This window comes from Stigmatopora nigra, chromosome 1 (assembly GCF_051989575.1).
Source record: "Stigmatopora nigra isolate UIUO_SnigA chromosome 1, RoL_Snig_1.1, whole genome shotgun sequence".
NCBI classification, from domain to species: domain Eukaryota; kingdom Metazoa; phylum Chordata; class Actinopteri; order Syngnathiformes; family Syngnathidae; genus Stigmatopora; species Stigmatopora nigra.
Window position 1 is genome coordinate 305,213 of NC_135508.1, and position 19,581 is coordinate 324,793.

Below are 19,581 nucleotides of genomic sequence, written 5' to 3' on the forward strand. Positions count from 1 at the left end.
ATAACAGGAAGTTCCCCTAAAATGCCCCATATTACCAGGAAGTGACCCAAAATGCCCTAAATTAGCAGGAAGTGACCCCAAAAGGCCCCAAATTAGCAGGAAGTGACCCGGAAATACCCCAATTTTTCCATAAATGTTTCCATAAATTGCCATGATTTTTTTTCTCATTTTTAAAGGATCAATTGCCCTAGAAAGGGTTAACGCGGGCTAAATGGTTTTGTAGATATACTTAACTGTCTTTTCCTACCCTTAAAAAAGACTACTGACACTTCTCTTTTATTTTATTTTAATTTTTTATATCCGACCCTGGCCTGCTCCGTCTATGCTAAAGTTGACACAAAAATTTGTATGGTGATTGTTTTTACATATTTCCCCTTTTTCTTAGATAAAAACAAAAAAAATCACACAAAAAAAATCATGTTTTAATAAAAAAAAAAGGCCAAGAAAAATGGGTTGCACATCATAGACTTCACAAAATCAAATTTAATTTGTGATTGTTTCCTCGTTTCTAATCTCGATGTAAATGGACACTATTTATAAATACATATTTATTGCTTGAAAATATTTGTGGATGGAATGCTGTTATTTTTTTCCAGAGTACCTGCCAATACATTTGACACAAAAAAGGGGTTTTGCCATTTTAACACGGCCCCCCTTGACATTTTCTATATAAAAATTAAAATTGCTTAGCAAGCCTTGTACAGAAAACGGACATTGAAAATGCTTTTATTGTTTGAACAACGTTTTATGAGTCAATAAAAACAAAAAAGTTGTCAAATCACTTTCCGGCCAATCGGCTGCTTCGCTTGCTTTTTCTTTTTTGGTGTTGCTAGGCAGGTTTCCGCCTGAAACCCAGCAGACAATGTAGCTGTAATGGTGACACAGAATTCTACAATGTATGCCGGGTCCAGGAAGTACCCAAAAGTTTCACAAAATGTCCAAATTTCATGTTAAAATTCATTGTTTAGTGTTTTTGTTTCAGCTGCCGAACCTTTTGCTTTAAATGAATTGCACGTCCCAGAAAAGTTCCAAATTAGCAGGAAGTTGCCCAAAATGCCCTAAAATAACAGGAAGTGACCCGGGAAAGTCCCACATTGGCAGGAAGTTACCCCAAATGCCACAAATTAGCGGGAAGTGACCCAAATTAATAGGAAGTGACCCAGGAAAGCCCCAAATTAGTGGGGAGTGACCCAAATTAACAGGAAGTGACCCAGGAAAGCCCCAAATTAGCGGGAAGAGCTAATATATATTGACCATAATATTTGTCTATATTTAACGGTCATTTGCTGGATAAGCGAAGCCCGCCAGAGACCCAGTAGCCAGATGTAGCTGCTTCCGGTCCCACAGGATCTACACTGACTACTGAGCGTGCGCCGGGCCTCCTATCCACGCTCATTTGGACGCCGTGAGCCCATATATAGTTCATTTATAATGAGACCCTTTCTCGTCATACTCGAAACTAAAGTGTCCCAAAACTTTTGAATATATAAACACACACAAAGTGAACCCCCACCATAAGTTATTTTTACGTTTTAATTTGGGGAATATTACTTTTTCGTCCTGTTGTTGACTTTTTCTCGCGAGTTCCAATATGGCTGTCGGCGTGCGTCGCTGAGCTTCTGCTCTGCTTAATGTCATACTCTTTTATGTTGTGATCTATTAACACGATTATCTATGGTGAATCCCCGGTCACATATACAGAGGAGCCGCAATAAACAAGTTGTGGATTAATGTGCCACCGAGTTAATTTCTTTATTCTGGATAAAATGGCACAAATGTGTGGTTTGCCTTGCCAATGGAAGAATGTCAATCAACGACGAGATGAAGAGAGTTAACTACTACGGGTGGAAGAGAAGGAAATAGCGGGTGATACACATTAACATGCTGGAATAATGCACTAGGCTAGCGAATAAGCTAGCAACGAAAGTAGGGCAGAAGCTAGTTTAGGAAACTAGCACTAAGGCTAGCGACGAAACTAGCGCCGAAGCTAGCGACCAAAGTAGTCCTGAAGCTAGCAACCAAAGTAGCACAGAAGCCTAGCAACAAAACAAGCGCCAAAGCTAGCAACGAAGCTAGCGCCGAAACTAGTGCCTAAGCAAGCAACGAAAGCAGCACAGAAGCTAGTTGATTAAACTAGCGCTGAGGCTAGCACCGGAACTAGTGCCGAAGCTAGTTGGCGAAACCAGCTCCAAAGCTAGCGCCGAAGCTAACGACGCCAAACGTCCCTCCAAAGGTAAATAAAATCTAATTTTCATCTTTTATATATATTGTTATTTAGTTGCACGGACATTGTATTTAATTCGAATGTAATCGACTACGTCTCTAACATTTTGGATGTTTCCAGAGTTTTTTTTACGCATGAGCTCATTAGCTTAGGTTAGCAAGCGTCTCAAAACTTTTGACAATTTGTGTTTGTTTACATATGAACATTTTATATGCACTGGTCAATAATTTTGAGACACTTCCCTATTTAATAGAATGAGAAAGTGTCCCAAAACTTTTGAATTTCAATCAAACTTTATTGATTTGTCAATCTCTCGATTTCTCATCTAATCTATTTATTTAAAAATTGGGGGCGGGGCTTATGATTTTTTTTTTACAAAAAAAATTGTCTTTTAAACTTCACCATTTTTAATAGCTTGACTAAGCTCAAGCTAACAATTATAGCTTTTGGTCGTGTTTTTCTCCAAAATGGCACCCAAGTCGTTTTCTGGAATATATTTTAATACCTTTTTTTTCTCCCGGAGCCTCTTCAATCCAGAATCCTATGAACAAAAAAATAATACTTTTAGAGAAATATATATTAGGGTTGATAACCGTTGGTATGAGCTGTTATAGGGAGACATTTTGGGACATTTCCTATGCATTTTGGGTCACTTCCTGTCCATTAGATTCAATGTCGCCACCGTCGGCTAACGTGGCAAAAAGCATCATTCGAACAACAAAAAGGAGAAAAAGGTGCTAGCTGTTTCCATGGAAACGGCGTGCAATTAGCACAAAGAGCCATTCTGGGGGGGGGGGGGATACTACATTGTGGGTGTATAGGATGTGTGGGGGGTTCTTTTTAATGGAAGCAAGGGACAAGGTAAAAAAAAAGTGCAAAGTTAGCTTTTTCTGGAGCTCAATTTTTTAGCCTAGCGTAAGAAATAAGATGGAAGCCATGATGAGTCAACTCGGGGACAAAATAATCACTTCCTGTTGATCAGAAGCTATTTTTGGGTCACTTAGTTGATTTGGGGGCATTTTTGGGGTCACTTCCTGTCAATTTGGGGTGCTTTAAGGGTCACTTCCTGTTGATCTGGGACTATTTTAGGGTCACTTCCTGCATTTTTCCAGTGATTTCTTGTTGATTTGGCTGGCGACCAATTCAGGATGTCTCCCACCCCCAAATTTGCTGGGATATGCTCCGTCACCCCTTGCGAACCTCATGTGGATATGCAATAAATTAACATTCATACATAGTATATATATAAAGATACACACAAGAAATGATTAAAATCCCCAAAATGGAGAGAAATGGAGATCTCAAATCAAACAGGAAGTGGCCCAAAATCAACTTCCTGTCACCGACATCAAAGTCCGTCCAATTTATTGAGCCCGTGCATCTTTGTTCAAACTGGAAACCTAAATTTTGGACGTCCATCCCTGTCAACGGCACCCCTGAAAACCCCGAAGCCGACGCCCCCTTTTAACGACCAATCCCGTCGCCCAAAACAGACGAACAACCCATGGGCACTTTTTTTTTTACCAGGAAATCTGGCCACGTGTGGATACGGCACCCCGATACTTTACTCACTCACCTTTTGCTACTTCAGGGAACACCGGCACCCCCGCGTACCGACAAAAATGACAAAGATTGAGCCAATTTTGTCCATTTTACGGGGGCTGCCTCCCGACCAATCAAAACGGTCCATTGCTAGACTGGATCCGATGCAACAGTGTCCAGTTTTTTGGGCGGAAAAGACAGGGATGGCGACCGATCGGACGACAAACGCGATTGGACGCAGGATGAATACAAATGAGGACACTCACCCCCGATCCCGATGGACTCCTCGGAGCTTTTTCACCCCCGCGGACGACGTTGGGATGCTGATGAACGAACGGGCTGAAGGCGAGGAGAGTGCTTAGTCTCCGCCTCCTTGCGTGCGCACGGGAGAGGAAGGGAAGGGGGAGGGGCTTGCATCCCACGCTGGGTTCGTGCACTCTCGGGGGTCAAAAAAAATTGGGCGATATGGGCGGATTTTCAAAATAAAAGCACCCCGAATAATTCCAAAAAAGCTTTCAGAATGACATTTAGATATGCTTTTGTCTTGCTTTCTAAGCCCCGCCTTCTTAAAAATCTTGAAAAAGATGTAGTAGCTATAATGAGTGGCTAACATGCTATCACAGAGTCCCTATTACATCACTTCCTGTACAATTTTGAGGGTTCTCAGGTTCACTTTTGTTAAATTATGGATCATTTCCTGCCTATTTTATTTTCTGGCTCATTACTTGTTGATTGGGTGGCTTTTTTGCATCACTTCCTATTGATTTTGGGTCACTTCCTGTATAATTCTGAGAGTAACTTTTAAATTGGGAGTCGATCCCTGCTGATTTTGTCATTTCTGGGTCACTTCCTGTTGATTTTGTGGCATTTCTGCCTCACTTCCCTTAAATTTTGGGTCACTTCCTGTACAAGGGTTCCTACAGTAACTTTTAAATTGTGGATGGAGGAGGAAATGGATGTCGGAGCACCCCCAAAACACACGTGCGCGAGCGCCCACTCTCGGGGCGACTGGCGATGCGAGTGTAGCGTGGGCGAGTGAGGATGAGGAGGAGGAGGAAGAAGAGGAGGAGGAGGAAGAAGAGGAAGAAGAAAATGGATGGAAAGATGGAACATCCATTTTTTTTAGTTTGACCTTCCAGATGTCTTTTTTTACTGTTAAAACAGTTAAAAAAATATATATAAAATGACAAAAAAAATCGATGACTAAGTGGTTGGTATGTCGGCCTCGCAGTTCTGTGGTCGAGGGTTCGAACCCAGTTTGTTCTTCCTGGTGGTTTTAGCATGTTCCGCATTTTTAGGTTAATTTTTTTCTCATTTTGGGACTCCCTGTTTTGGGTCAATTCCCGGCAAAATCGACAGGAAGTGTGTGTTTCGGCCTGGCAGTTCTGGGGTCGAGGGTTTGATCCCAGGTGGGTGTTCCTGGGTGGAGTTTGCATGTTCCGCACTTATGGCCAGGCTATGTTTTTTATTTGGGGACTTCCTGTTAATTTTGGGCCACTTCCTGTTAATTTGGGCCACTTCTGGGTCACTTCCTGTTAATTTGGGGCCAAAGCCATGAATATGGAGGTGAAAATTGGGAAGAAAATATGGTGTATGTTCATTAATTTGTTTTGTTGTCATTGAACTCCAAGTCAAATTTTGAGTTTTCTTTTTTTTTCAAGTCCCCGGCGCTTAACGGGCCAATGACAGCCTGGCGGTCGTCCTGTTGCCGGGCAAAAAAAAAGCCAGGAAGCATTTTTCTGTATAATAGAAAGAAAAGTGTGTTCTGCAATTGACTTGTTGCCATGGCTCTGCTAAATCTGCCAGTCAGTGTCGCTGGGAGCCAAACCAAAGCCACCAAATTCATTGGCCGTGGAAACGCCGTGGAAACGCCGTGGAAACGCCGCAAACAATCCCATCAAAATTATTATTTCTTTAAAAAAAGACGGATTAGCAGAATTAACGGGACGTTTTGGCGTTGCTCCGACACGCCCACGCGCCTCGCGTCTTTTTGGCTTGCGCACGCTAGCTGTACACGCTAAATACCCAAAGAATGCATCTAATCAGCAGGAAGTGACCCGGATCTGGCCCAAAATTTAGTGGAGGGGATGCAAAATCAACAGGAAGTGACCCGAATGAACAGGAAGTGACACTGAATCATCAGAAAATTAATAGAATTGCAGAGAACAAACAGGAAGTGACATGATATGGCCCAAAATGTTGTGAAGGTGATGCAAAATCAACAGGAAGTGACCCAAATGAACAGGAAGTGACCTGGATCTGGCCCAAAATTTGGTGGATGGAATATAAGATCAACAGGAAGTGACACAAATGAACTGGAAGTGACCCTAAATCACCAGAAAATCAAGAGTTACAGAGAACAAATAGGAAGTGACATGGAAATACTTTTACTAATGCAATTTTTACAAAATCAATAAAAAGTCACCCATAAATTTCCTTTAATCAACAGGAAGCTGATATTTATCACATGACTAACGTCGTCATTATTTCTTCTCTAAACAGGAACTTCATTGACAAAAGTCTTTTCCACAACTGCCTTCTACCTAACAGTCTCCCTCTAGTGGCCACCGGAACGATTGCAACTTTAAAGTAAGTAAAGTTTTGTTTTTTTTCCTCATTAAAGGGCATCTGGGGACCCCAATCAACGCCATCTTGACATTTTATGATATTCATTAAACTAAGATACAAAAAAAATAAGTTATAAGCTCATTATCGTGCTTCCAGCTGATTACTTAATTAACTCTTGGCATTCACACACCTGCACACTGATTGGGTGAACATTATATCATTACTTTTTAAACATAATGTCAAAGAAAATGTATTTTTTTTTGGCCTTTTTTACCCATTCATTGCCCCCTCCCAAAATGGCTTCTGCCTCACAGCGGCCGTGTTGGTAGGGGCAAAATCTCCATTAAAGTCAATGCGTCGACTTGAAATACCTCAATCAAAAATGTTATTTGTACATATACTACATTATTATTGTTCATTATGATGTTATTGATCCATTAAAAAAAACATGTTACAAAGTTAAAGGTTTTATTTTTCAACCGCGTTACTTCCTGTTTACAGTTTTGGTTACCTAGCAACCACCTCAGTGTCTTAACACAATGGCTAAATTTGTGTTAGCTGGTGAGTATGTTATTAATATTTCCTACCGTTGATGGCGACTGACTCGTTTACAATATTTTAATTTTAAACGACCTTTGACGGCACGAGGTGTCCAATCCAGTGCAAATTAATGTTCAACTTTCTGTTGATTTTATTCTCATTTTCTGTACATTTAAGGCTATTATGAGGTCACTTCCTGTTGGTTTTTTAATCGTTCCAAGTTATTTTTTGGACCATTTCGGGTGAAAATTAATAAGTGACCCAAAATCACCAGACGCAGTCTATAAAATGAACTGAAATCGACAGGAAGTGACCCAAAAATGCCCCAAATCAACAGGAAGTGACCCATAAATGTCCAAAATTAACAGGACGTGACCCACAAATGCCCCAAATCAACAGGAAATGACCCACAAATGCCCCAAATCAACAGGAAATGACCTCAAATGCCCCAAATCCACAGAAAATTATCCATTAATGCCCAAAATTGACAGGAAGTGACATATGAATGCCCCAAATCAACAGAAAGTTACCCGCAAATAGCCCAAATCAACAGGAAATGACCCAAAAATGCCCGAATCGACCTGAAATGACTCACAAATACCCCAAATCAACAGGAAGTGACCCATAAATGTCCAAAATCCACATGAAATGACCCACAAATACCCCAAATTAACAGGAAGTGACCCAAAAATGCCCCAAATCGACCTGAAATGACCCACAAATGCCCCAAATCAACAGGAAGTGACCCAAAAATGACCCATATTTAATATTTTCTGTGTATTTTGACAGGAAAAACGGACTGCCCGTTTTACGCCAAAGCGGAACTCCTAGCCGACAGACTCCAACGTTCTCTCCCGGATTTCAGCATCCACAAGATCTCCATCCTCCCGGACCAATGGCAGGTGAGCACCTCCAGGGAGGAGCCAATCAGACGCCGATTAACAAAATGGCGCTCTCTAACAGGATTGGCTCGCAGAAACCTGCCAAAAAAACGGCTGGAACCACGAAGACTCCCCCCTGGTCTGGCGAGAACTGGTCCACCAGGGGGGCAAAGGGGTCTTTTTGGGGGGGTTTTGCGACTTTTTGGAACATTGTCAGAATTATTACAACATCACGTCGGACATGTCGGAAGATTTGATGCAGAGGATCGCCGAGGAAAACCTGGTCACCAAACTGGAACTCATCATGGAGGAGAAACATCGAGCCAGTCTGGTCCAACCGCTTCACCTCTGGATCGCCAGGTGGGTCCCATGGGAAAGGGCTTTCTTTTACTTGCCTTAAAACTGATGTCTTTTTTGTGGTGTCTGTTTTTTTTTTTTTATAGTGCGTTAAATACGACGTGCAACATGCTCCTGCCGAGTCTGCTCTCGGCCGAGGTGTTGTCCCAAGCCTCGGCCATTAGTCTCCATCTTCTGGACTTGGAGGGCGACCAGGAAGAACTGCAGTCCCTCAAGATGGAAACGGAAGATCTGGCCTTGCCCCTGTTACATCAGGTGAATATTAAATATCATTCTACGTGTATTATGACAGTAAAAAAGCAATCAATATGTGAGGAATAGGGCTTAGAATGCAATAGTTGTTGAATTTTCGGGTGAAACACTGCCCTCTGAAGGCGATAGTCAATATTACATGTAACTCATGCCCCAAATCAATAGGAAGTGACCCAAAAATGCCCCAAATCAGCAGGAAGTGACCCACAAAGGCTCCAAATCGACAGGAAGTGACCCTTGAATGTCGCAAGTTGAAAGGAAGTCACCCAAAAATGCCCCAAATCAGCAGGAAGTGACCCAAAAATGCCCCAAATCGACAGAAAGTGACCCATTAATGCCCCAAATTGACAGGAAGTGACCCATGAATGTCACAAGTCGAAAGGAAGTGACCCAAAAATGCCCCTAATCGGCAGGAAGTGACCCAAAAATGCCCCAAATCAGCAGGAAGTGACCCATGAATGCCCCAAATTGACAGTGACTCATGAATGTCGCAAGTTGAAAGGAAGTGACCCAAAAAATGTCCCTAATCAGCAAGAAACGACCCACAAAGGCTCCAAATCGACAGGAAGTGACCCAAAAATGCCCCAAATTGACAGGAAGTGACCCACAAATGCCCCAAATCGACAAGAAATGACATTCCATTTGTAAATGCTAAGCGTAGAGCTAGCTAAGATTCCATATTATTCCATTTATGAATAGTACTAAATGATTAGATCAGGCATGTCCAAAGTCCGGCCCGCGGGCCAAATAAGGCCCGTGCACAAATTTTTACCGGCCCACGGCCTCTATCATGAAATCAATAATACACGGCCCGCCAGCACTGTTGACCACATTATAAAATAAATGTGTACAAAAAGCTATTTTTCACTTCACCAGAAGATGGCAGTAGCCCTGTGGCCGCACTCTGGCCGCCGTGACCCTTGCGTCATTGTTTCAGCCCAGCCCATTTCTAACATGTAAACAAAAAAAGGAAAGTTGACCGGGAGGGCCGCCGCATCCAGGAGAAGTGGAAATTTGAGTATTTTTTCACTGAAATACGAAACAACTGTGTCTGCCTAATTTGCCAAGAGACTGTGGCTGTTTTCAAGGAATTCAAAATTAAGAGGCACTACCAGACGAAACATGCTAGCTACGACAAGCTAACTGGGAACGAACGCGGTGAAAAAGTGAAGCAACTGGAAGCTGTTTTAACGGCACAGCAAAGCTTTTTCACAAGAGCCCGTGAGTCAAATGAAAATGCCACAAAGGCAAGCTACGAAGTGGCAACGCTAATTGCAAAGCACTGCAAACCTTTCAGTGACGGTGAATTTATTAAAGACTGTGTAATGAAAATGGTTGAGAAAATTTGTCCCGCGAAGAAGCAAGAGTTTGCCAATATTTGCCTGGCTCGTAATACTGTGGCACGGAGAATTCAAGACGTTTCATTAGATATTAAGAGACAGTTAGAGGCAAAAGGAACTGAGTTTGACTTTTTCTCGTTAGCGTGCGATGAAGACCTGGACTACATACTGCAGTCAAGATCCCAGTAACACCCTTCACATTAGTGCAGGCAAGATATTTGTTAAGTCCTCTGAGTTGAATAAATTCTTAAATCTCAGTTCATTATTTTTTTTGTGATGGTCAAAATCACAGTTTGAATATGCAGTGATCATTGTTTTGTTTTCAGCACTGTTCCTACAGTGAGCATATAATAGTGAATAATATGTGATGTTTCACATGATAGTTTTCTTAATTTTTTGTGGTTTGTGATTTCGGTAAAAACCTAAATGTAAAAAAAATGTAAAAGTAAAAGTATGCCATTTGTAATTAAAAAAAATCCCAAAAAGTTAATTTGCATTTAATGTTAATGGTTCAAAGAATGTCAGGCAAAAAGTCGGCCCGCACACATTTTCACCTTACCAAATCTGGCCCTCTTTGCAAAAAGTTTGGACACCCCTGGATTAGATGCTATGCTAGCTGATAGACTTAAGTACGTTGTGAATGCTAAGTGTGGAGCTAGCTAAAATGCTGTGTCATTCCATTTGTGAATGTAACTGATAGCTAGCTATGCTAGCAGATAGACTTAAATACATTGTGAATGCCAAATGTGCTGCTAGCATACTTTATCATTCATTTTCTTGATATAAATCGCTCAAATATCACTGAGAATACTTTTAAAACTTTATTTACAAATGTAAATTGCTGTTTAATTCATTTAATAATACCGATTTACATTTATAAAAGATATTAACGGACATTTTAGCATTTTAGCCAATGGCTAACGTTTGTCCATCTGGCAGGTGACCATTCACACGGACCTCCAGGACGCCTTCCGGAAGGCCGAGATCATCCTCCTACTGGACGAGCGCCGACCCGAGGGTGCCGCGGGGGTGCCGGATCCCGAGTCCGTCCGCGCCACGGTGGATCTCTACGCCCGGTACGGCCGGCTGATCGGCTCCGGCGCCGCCGACAACGTGAAAGTGGTGGTCTCCGGCGGCCCGCTGGTCAACCTGCGTTGTTCCGTCCTGCTGGGCGAGTCCTCACTGGACGCCGCTCGCTTCGCCGCCGTGGCCACGGAGTTGGAGAACCGGGCCAGGGCCGCCATCGCCGACAAGCTCGCCGTCAGGACTTCCGGTAGGACTTCTCGCTTCAAATGTCATTTTTGAGAGAAAAGCCTTACTATACTATGTTGTTTTTTGCGCTAAAAAGCCTAACTATACTATGTCGTTTTTTGACAGAAAAAAAGCCTTCCTATACTATGTCGTTTTTGAAGAGAAAAAAGGCTTACTATACTGTCGTTTTTGACTAAAAAAAGACTTACAACAGTATGTCGTTTTGACCCAAAAAAGACTTACTATACTATGTCGTTTATGACCCAAAAAAGACTTACTATACTATGTCGTTTTTTGAGAGAAAAACCCCTACTATACTATGTCGTTTTTTGCGATAAAAAGCCTAACTATACTATGTCGTATTTTGACAGAAAAAAGCCTTACTATACTATGTCGTTTTTTGACAGAAAAAAAGCCTTACTATACTATGTCGTTTTTTTGCGATAAAAAGCCTAACTATACTATGTCGTTTTTTGACAGAAAAAAAAGCCTTACTATACTATGTCATTTTTGAAGAGAAAAAGGCTTACTATACTATGTCGTTTTTGACCAAAAATAGACTTACTATACTATGTCGTTTTTTGATAGAATAAAAGCCTTACTATGCTATATCATTTTTTAAAGAAATAAAAGGCCTTACTATACTATGTCGTTTTTTTATATCTAAAAGCCTTACTATACTATGTTGTCTTTTAAAGGAAAAAAGTCTCAGTATACTATGTCGTTTTTTGAAGAGAAAATCCTTACTATACTATGTCGTTTTTTAACAAAAAAAAAAGAACTGGGCCAGGGGTGACAATGGGGGTCTTTTTTCAGAGGTGAAGGACGTGATCGTGTGGGGGGACGTCGGAGACGGATTCTACGTGGACCTGCAGAGGGCCATGGTCTTTAATTACGACGGGCCCACCAAAGGACCGCCCTTCTTTTCACAGCCCGTGCTGGACATTGTCTACGAAAGGTCGGTCGAGTCTTGAACCAGTTAAAATCTCGAGTCACGATAATATGAAAAATGTCATCATTTAAGTGTAATTACAACATCAGACCACCGCGGAAATTGGGGGCGCTGTTGAGACACCTCTCAACGGTAGTGTTTTTTGGCAACAATAAACATTTTTGATAAAAATGTGATAATTTTAAGTGTAATTACATAATCTGACCACCGTGAAGGTAGGGGGCGCTGTTAGGGTTAGGGTACATTTGACAAGCATAACCCTAACATCGACCAAACGTCTGAGCACCATTAATGCAGGTTATTAGCACAGGCTAAATGTAGGGCCGGTCTATAACACGATAATTATTGTGAATTTTTTACTATACTATGTCGTTCTTTTGACAAAAAAATGCCTTAATATAATCTGTCGTTTTTCACATAAAAACCTTACTATACTGTCTTTTTTATACCAAATTTTTTTTTTTTTTACAAAAAAATCATTTTTTAACACAAAAAATGTTGTTTATTAGGGAAAAAAAGCCTTAATATACTGTCATTTTTTTCAACAAAAAACACCTTACTATACTATGTCACTTCTTGTTACAAAAAAAGCCTTACCATACTATGTCCTCCCTCCCCTGGGTTTAGGGAATGGCTGGACAAGGACTACCAAGAACTGGTGCACGGTCGGGAAGCGGCCGTGGTCTCAAAGACGGGACATGGCGCGGACATGTCCACGGCCAACGGGATCCTGACCCTCCTGAAGGCCTGGAATGGAACTGTTGAGCCCGCCACGCAAATGTTCTCTGTGGGGATTTTGTGCACCGGTAAGGACTGAGGAATCGGTCCCAACACACCCAAAGTTCGACGGCTTCTTTTTTGCGATTGGCAGAGCTTTACGAGCTGGGCTGTGACGCCGTCCTCTCGGCGCCGGTGGTCCTGAAGAGCGGTCGCTGGACGGCGGCGCCCGGTCTGGCCCCGCCGGAGCACCTGAGGACTCGACTTCAGGAGTCCGCCATTCGACTCCGGTGAGTGTGTGACCTTGATTCCTTGAAAACTACAACAGTGGCTTTTTGTTTTAGCTTGCTAACTATTAGCAAGAAGAGACCCGTAAATGCCCTCAAATGGACAGAAAGTGACCTATGTATGCCCAAAATTGACAGGAAGTTATCTATAATTGCCCAAAATGGATAGTTGGTGACGCATAAAAGCCCCAAGTCGAAAGGAAGTGACCCGCAAATGCCCAGTATTGACAGGAAGTGCTCCACAAATGCTCAAAATCAACAGGAAATGACCCATGAATGCCCCAAATCAACAGGAAGTTACCCTAGATGCTCCAAATCAACAGGAAATGACATACAAATGCTCCAAATGAACAGGAAGTAACCCATATATTCCCCCAAATCAGGAAATCTGGAAGTGACCCATGAATGCGCCAAATGTACAGGATCAATACCCTTAGATTAAAATCCAAAATCTTAACCTAGCTAGTTAGCTCATCCAATGACTAAGCAATTTCCGCCACAGGGACAAGATATCTGGCAAGGAGATTGTGACTCCGCCCACCGACGACACTGTGGCTCCACCTACCGACGACACCGTGGCTCCGCCTGTCGAGGACAATGCAGCTGCTCAAAATCAAGAGATTAGCAGTTAGCGTTAGCACCCGTTCTATTTAGCGTTCAACAAAATATGACAAAAGTAAAGGCAGCTTCAAGTTATAAAATATATTTAATTTAATAATTTTTAAATGCGCTACCACCAAACACATAATTTTGTTAACCTCTCCATAATATTTTTATTTACAGTCGTTTTGTATTGAAAATGTACCCAAAACTTTTAGATGTTATTTTGCATGCAGAATAATTCAATATACAAATCCTTCCCCCCCGTTTTTTTATGGTTTTTCTTTGGGTTTCATCATTTCTACACTATACACAGAAAGGAAAGTCTGGTAAAATGGGACGTTAGGACAAATTTTCGGGCGTCCAATCGTTTGGAGCGAGGTGGGTCGGCGGCGTGCGTTCGACGACCACTCACGGTAAAATCACGGCTACCATGTTTCCATCCAAACAGACACTTGAGTAGTTTATACTTCTTTTAGATTGACGTGAAAAGCGACCGCTCCTTCCTAATTGGTCGCCTCAGATGTCCAATCCAGTTGAAAAGGGAGGGATGGCAGCAAAAGAATTTTCATTCGTCCTCTGCCAATGTCTTTTTTGTGACAAACGCACAAAAAAAGACCTTTTGTTGCCCCTACCAAGTTGGCCTCCCCGAGGTTCCTTGACATAATGAACTTAATAGAAGCACGTAAAGGGGCTGCCATCTTGGTGGGGGCAAATCGTCCCATTAACTTCCATTTCCAAAGTCCTTTTCACTAATTGGAACGCAGTCTTCGGGCTGGGGTGCCGTGTTTAAACGTCAAGGGGGAGGGGCCAACTACGAGGGGCGCCGGAGCGGTGGCGTTTCCGTTCCCGACGAACTCGCTTGCTCCAGTTCGCTTTGGTCCAGGAGTTCAAAATCTTCCTCTTCGTCTTCCTCGGCGGTCGCTTCGGGATTCGTCCCGGGATCCTCGACCGTCGGATCGGGTCGGTCTTCCTCGCCGGGGCGGAGCAACGTGGACAGAGTGTTCCGGACCACGGCGGAGATGGCCGTGCTGACGATTTCCTCGCTGAGGGCCTCTAACGAGCGTGGGGCGGAGCCCGTCTGTGGGACTGCCGGCCTTCCGTGACCGTTGAAGTGCGTGTTGACAAAGTGGAGAGGGGAAGCCAGGTTTTGGGGGGGTCCGGTCTCGGCTCCGGCTCCGCTACTGACTCCGGGTCGGGACCTATCGCCCTGGGGGACCCGGAGGAGGAGGCCGGCGCCGCGTTCCACGGAGGGGAATTCCGACGCCGGGTGAGATTCGTCCGGCTCGTTGTGGACATTGGGCTGATCCAAATCTAAGAAAATAGACAAGTAATATTCATTTTCAATGTTTAAACACTGACTAGTATACCATGTCGTTTTTTAGGGAGAAAAAGCCTTACTATACTACAGGAGTATCAAAGTCCCTTTGGTCTGCGGGTCGAATACAGCTTCATTTGAGATCAAAAGACATAAAACTAACAATAAGCCCACTTTTTACTTTTATATTAGTCACTAATACTAATAATTAGTGCAAAGAATGAGTAAATTATCAAAATGTTTATCAAAAGAATTTTCCTTTTACATTATGAACAAGAGAATAACATAAGAACATACATAAATGTCATAAATTCATGTTGTCTGCACGTACTAAAACACTGCGCCCCTAGCGGCTAATACAAAAACTACAAATTCTAAAGAAAATTCTTTTTTTTTCATGCAATGCAGCTTTCTTCCCCGGACCGTACCTGACAGGTTCATTAATAATTACCCTTCTTTGTAATTATCAATAACTGCAGGCAGACATCAATTATTGACATTTAATTAAATAGATTGGATCACAGATAAGAACCTTAAGGGAGGATGCCGTATGTTTGACACCCCTGCTATACTATGTCTTTTTACAAAAATCTTTACTGCGTTTGAATCCCAGTCTGTTATTTTTGTTGAAAAAACGACATAGTATAGTAAACTTTTTAAATTTAATCTAATGATATAAACGATAGTCAATTGGGCATAAAATTGTCCCTTGTGAAGCTTTGAAGTAGATCTAAATTTGAATAAATCAAAGTTTGTTTACCTTCCGAGACGTCGGTGAGCTGTGGCGTGGTTGCCCTGGAAACGGAGAATCCGCCGCTCTCCAAGATGGACGCCTCCTCATCCGACAGCTCCGAGTCGGTGATGGCCATGGCCAGGGCCGTCGTCTTCACGTCCACCTGGAACCCAAAAAGAGACCCAAAATGGCCACCGTCAGGGCACGGTGGCTGGCTCAAAGAAGTGGGAGGAGCTACGGCTACACGTTCATACCGTGGGGGCAAAACGAGAAAGCTCGTCTTCGCTTTCGCTCTCCGTCTCGGCGCTGGGTTCGTCGCCCTCTTCCGGTTCTTTCTTGACTTCTGGGGAGGACAGACAAAGAACGGATGGGACCGGGCGACCGATCGTCGGGGAGGGACAAACGGCGACTTACTTCTCTTGTCGTGTTTACGGCGCTCCGTCTCCCCCTTCATGCTGTAGTCCAGTTTCATGAGGATGGGCTCCAGACCCGTGTACATCCTTTGGATGATTTCGTGGTACACCACTAGGGGCCACAAAATCACGCTAAGACCTGAAAAAAAAAAAACAGTTTAAGAGAAAAAAAACGGCTTATAATTAGCCTAGCTAGCATGTTTTCGGGACAAATATCACAGAGTGAGGACAAAGCCGGGTTCGAACCCTCAACCACAGGCAGGTGGTAACCATTCTCTCATGAAATATGATTTTATTTTTCAACATTATTTTTTTGAAAGATTTGGACGGTAGTTTTTGCAAGTTGAAACCCGGAAAACTGACTATAAATAAAAACTTTTTTAACGGGAATAAGAATTTTGAGACTGTCCTAAAGGACAAAACAAAAAAAAATGACAATTTACAAAAAAGCCTTACTATACTATGTCATTTTTTTACATAAAAACCTTTCTTTACTGTCGTTTTTAAAGACAAAAAGCCTTATTATACTATGTCGTTTTTTTGGACATAAAAACCTTTACTACGTCGATTTGTATTTTACAAAAAAGCCTTACTATACTATGTCGTTTTTTTCAACAAAAATAAATGTCAACAGGAAGTGAGCTAAAAACTATCTCCAAATAACAGGAAGTGCTCCAAAATCCCCCAAAGTTAAGCGACTGACATAAAAACGTTCTTATTACAGTTATTTAAAAATGAAAGAAATGTATAAACACAAAAATTGACTTACCGATGATGTAAAAGATCATAATTCCTGGAACGTAATGGCCGACGACGGCTAGCACAAAAGAGCTGCTACACATCATGGCGCAGAACTGAAAAATTCAAAAATAAATCAAGAAATATTAACATTTATTAGGCTTTTTTGGGGGAGAATAAAAAATCTGGATTTTATCATAAATATTCTTTTTTTTGACTGAAATGTCCTGGTGTTATTTTTGGTTTGTTGTTCTTTCATACTTTTAATTGAAATACTGTATTTTCTCGCACATTAGCCCCTAAATTTGATAATTTCTCGCATATAAGCCCCCCCCCCCCCCGGTGGACAATTTTCACCTTCATATTTAAGGTTTTAATATGGAGTAAAAATGTGTTACTTTGAAGGGAAAATCATCGTCGCATGTGATATTTGTCAGATACTGTATTTGATCAAAATTTGGATTTGATTTTTTTGGAAAGATTGCATTGGATTAATTAAAAAATGAATTTTTACATTTAGATGCATTTTTTTTAAATTACCTTTCTTTAATATGTATCCAATTAGGATTTGGTATTGGTATATTGTTAATCACTTGATATGGATTGAAAAATATTTGGTTATAGCTAGTTAGCATGTAGCCATGAAACTATGAAAGTATTTTACATTTTGATGCATTTTTTTTTAAAAAGTACCTTTCCTTAATATGTATCTAATTAGGACTTTTTTAAAAAGTACCTTTCCTTAATATGTATCTAATTAGGACTTGGAATTTGTATATTTTTAATATCAGTTTAGTATAATAGTAAATCAGTTGATTTGGGTAAAAAAAAATAGCAAGCTAGCATGTAGCCAAAGTGGACGTTACACAAACCATGAAAATATTTTACATTTTGATGTGTTGTCCTTTTAATTATATGTGTCTAAATAGGACATGGAATTGGAATATATTTTTAAATCAGTTGATTTGGGTTGAAAATATGCAATTATAGCTAGCTAGCTAGTGGACGCTACAAACCATTAAAATATTTTACATTTTGATACGTTTTTGAATGACTTTTCCTTAATATGCATCTAATAAGGAATTGGTTTTTTTTTTTTATTAGTTGATTTGGGTCTAAAAATATGCGATTGTAGCTAGCTAGCAAGCATGTGGGTGTGTCATGTTTTGTTACCTTGCCGTGGTGGTGTCGTTTGTAGTGAAGGGTGTCGTTCAAGAAGAGTCGAAACGTCAGGTAACTTTCTGCCAGGTGGTGACTCAACTCGGGAACGCTCAACAGACGTTGTTTGCTGCTCAGCGATTCGCTAAAAAAAACACATTTGTATTAATAAACGGCTCAAAATAATTTGTCATGTTGTCGTGCTTTTCATACCTTTGAACGGGAGAAACTTCAACGCGTGGAACTAAAAAAGACACAAAAAGCAAAAAATATTCAATAAAAATGTGTCATTTTTTAATTGAAAATATATATTGATAAAAAATCTTTAATTTCCAAGTTGTATTGAGTCAACAACAGAAAATAAATGAAATATTCATGACTAAATCTGGATGACGACTCGTGATAAACTATTGAAAAAAATTGACAGGAAAAGCACGATTGGACGCCATGTGATTGGACGTCAATCATCATTGATTACACGGAGTTAATAGCCTTGGAAAAATGAAGAATTTGAACTATTTCTCGATTTTTTGAACGTCCATTCGTTGCGACATTCCTAGTTTCAATGATAGATTTTATAAAATGATTTTTGAACTAAAAACAACGAAAAAATGAATTTAAAAATGACAATTATCATCGGGAAATATATTATACATTTATACCTGTCATTTTAATTTGATTCTAAAATAAAGCCGGCACATGATTGACTTTCCCGGGCCACACAAAATGATACGGTGGGCCAAATTTGGCCCCCGGGCCGCCACTTTGACACCTGTACCATCGAGGGTTGTTTGCTTTTGTCTTCCCTTCAAAACATTCCCAAAATGACAGACATAAATGTCAACATTTGTCTCGTATCTCAAGATAAATAATTTTCTCAAAATTTTACTCGTATTTCAAATTGCTCATATGGCGGAATAATCGTATGTCGTGGTACAACTGTACTAATAAATACAATGGACCTTGTATAACGACAATAAAAGTATTTAATTCTTACCAGTTTCGACTATTAATTTGGGCTTCCACCTCTCCAGGAGAACCAGCCCCAACAGGAAGACGCTGGACAGGAATAGCGGACGCAGGCAAGTGTACGACAGCAGCCTGTGAACGCAACACACACATTAGTACCTTCTTTAACGCAGTCTCCGCGAACGCACCACGGCTTGCGCTAGCATTCGGCTAGGAGCGGGATTAGCCGTCTTATCTCGACCAGCATTTTAGCTTTTTTAGCTGGTAAAAATGTCGGAATTTTCAACGGCAAGGCGTTGGTCATCTTCTTCGACGTGTTCGACGACGTTTTACATGTTTTTTATTCTTACCAGAACAATGTGTTAAGCGTCAGGGCCACCGAAACGCTGTACAGCGGCCTCTCCCAGACTAGCAGCCGCTGAAGCCACAGCAACGCTGGCTCGTAAGGCGACAGCCAGGTTCGAAGGCGTTCTCTCAGCCGCTCCAGTTCCGGGCTCCCGTCCCCGCAAGGGTGCTCCGACGTACCGGCGGGGAAGAGGGCCTCCAGGCCGACGGACGAGGTGACGGAGGGGACGGAGGGGCGTCTCCGCGTCTCCTCGGCGCTCGCCATGTTTCTTTGCGCCACTTTTTTGTGTTGTTGTTTTTTTTGGGGAGGGAGGGGGGAATCACGGGTAGTGCGGCGAGCTCGCCGTCAAGCTAGCGGAGCCGGAAATGTGACGCATCCGGGAGGACCTTCAGAAT

General features: G+C 41.7%; 2 protein-coding genes across 2 annotated transcripts; one reads left to right on the forward strand and one right to left on the reverse strand.

Moving 5' to 3' along the window:
- Positions 1-6,834: 6,834 nt before the first annotated feature.
- mdh1b (malate dehydrogenase 1B, NAD (soluble)) lies at positions 6,835-13,780 on the forward strand. Its single transcript, XM_077726937.1, has 9 exons — positions 6,835-6,895; positions 7,664-7,776; positions 7,838-8,115; positions 8,199-8,367; positions 10,644-10,977; positions 11,772-11,913; positions 12,535-12,713; positions 12,779-12,914; positions 13,414-13,780. The coding sequence occupies exons 1-9, from the start codon at positions 6,874-6,876 to the stop codon at positions 13,541-13,543; spliced, it is 1,503 nt and encodes a 500-aa protein (XP_077583063.1). The 5' UTR covers positions 6,835-6,873; the 3' UTR covers positions 13,544-13,780.
- Positions 13,599-19,543, reverse strand: retreg2 (reticulophagy regulator family member 2). The gene is made up of 9 exons (XM_077726948.1): positions 19,191-19,543; positions 18,869-18,972; positions 18,085-18,115; positions 17,887-18,016; positions 16,745-16,829; positions 15,977-16,114; positions 15,817-15,905; positions 15,590-15,725; positions 13,599-14,825 (listed from the first exon to the last, which is right to left on the reverse strand). The coding sequence occupies exons 1-9, from the start codon at positions 19,448-19,450 to the stop codon at positions 14,326-14,328; spliced, it is 1,473 nt and encodes a 490-aa protein (XP_077583074.1). The 5' UTR covers positions 19,451-19,543; the 3' UTR covers positions 13,599-14,325.
- Between the last annotated feature and the right edge of the window lie 38 nt (positions 19,544-19,581).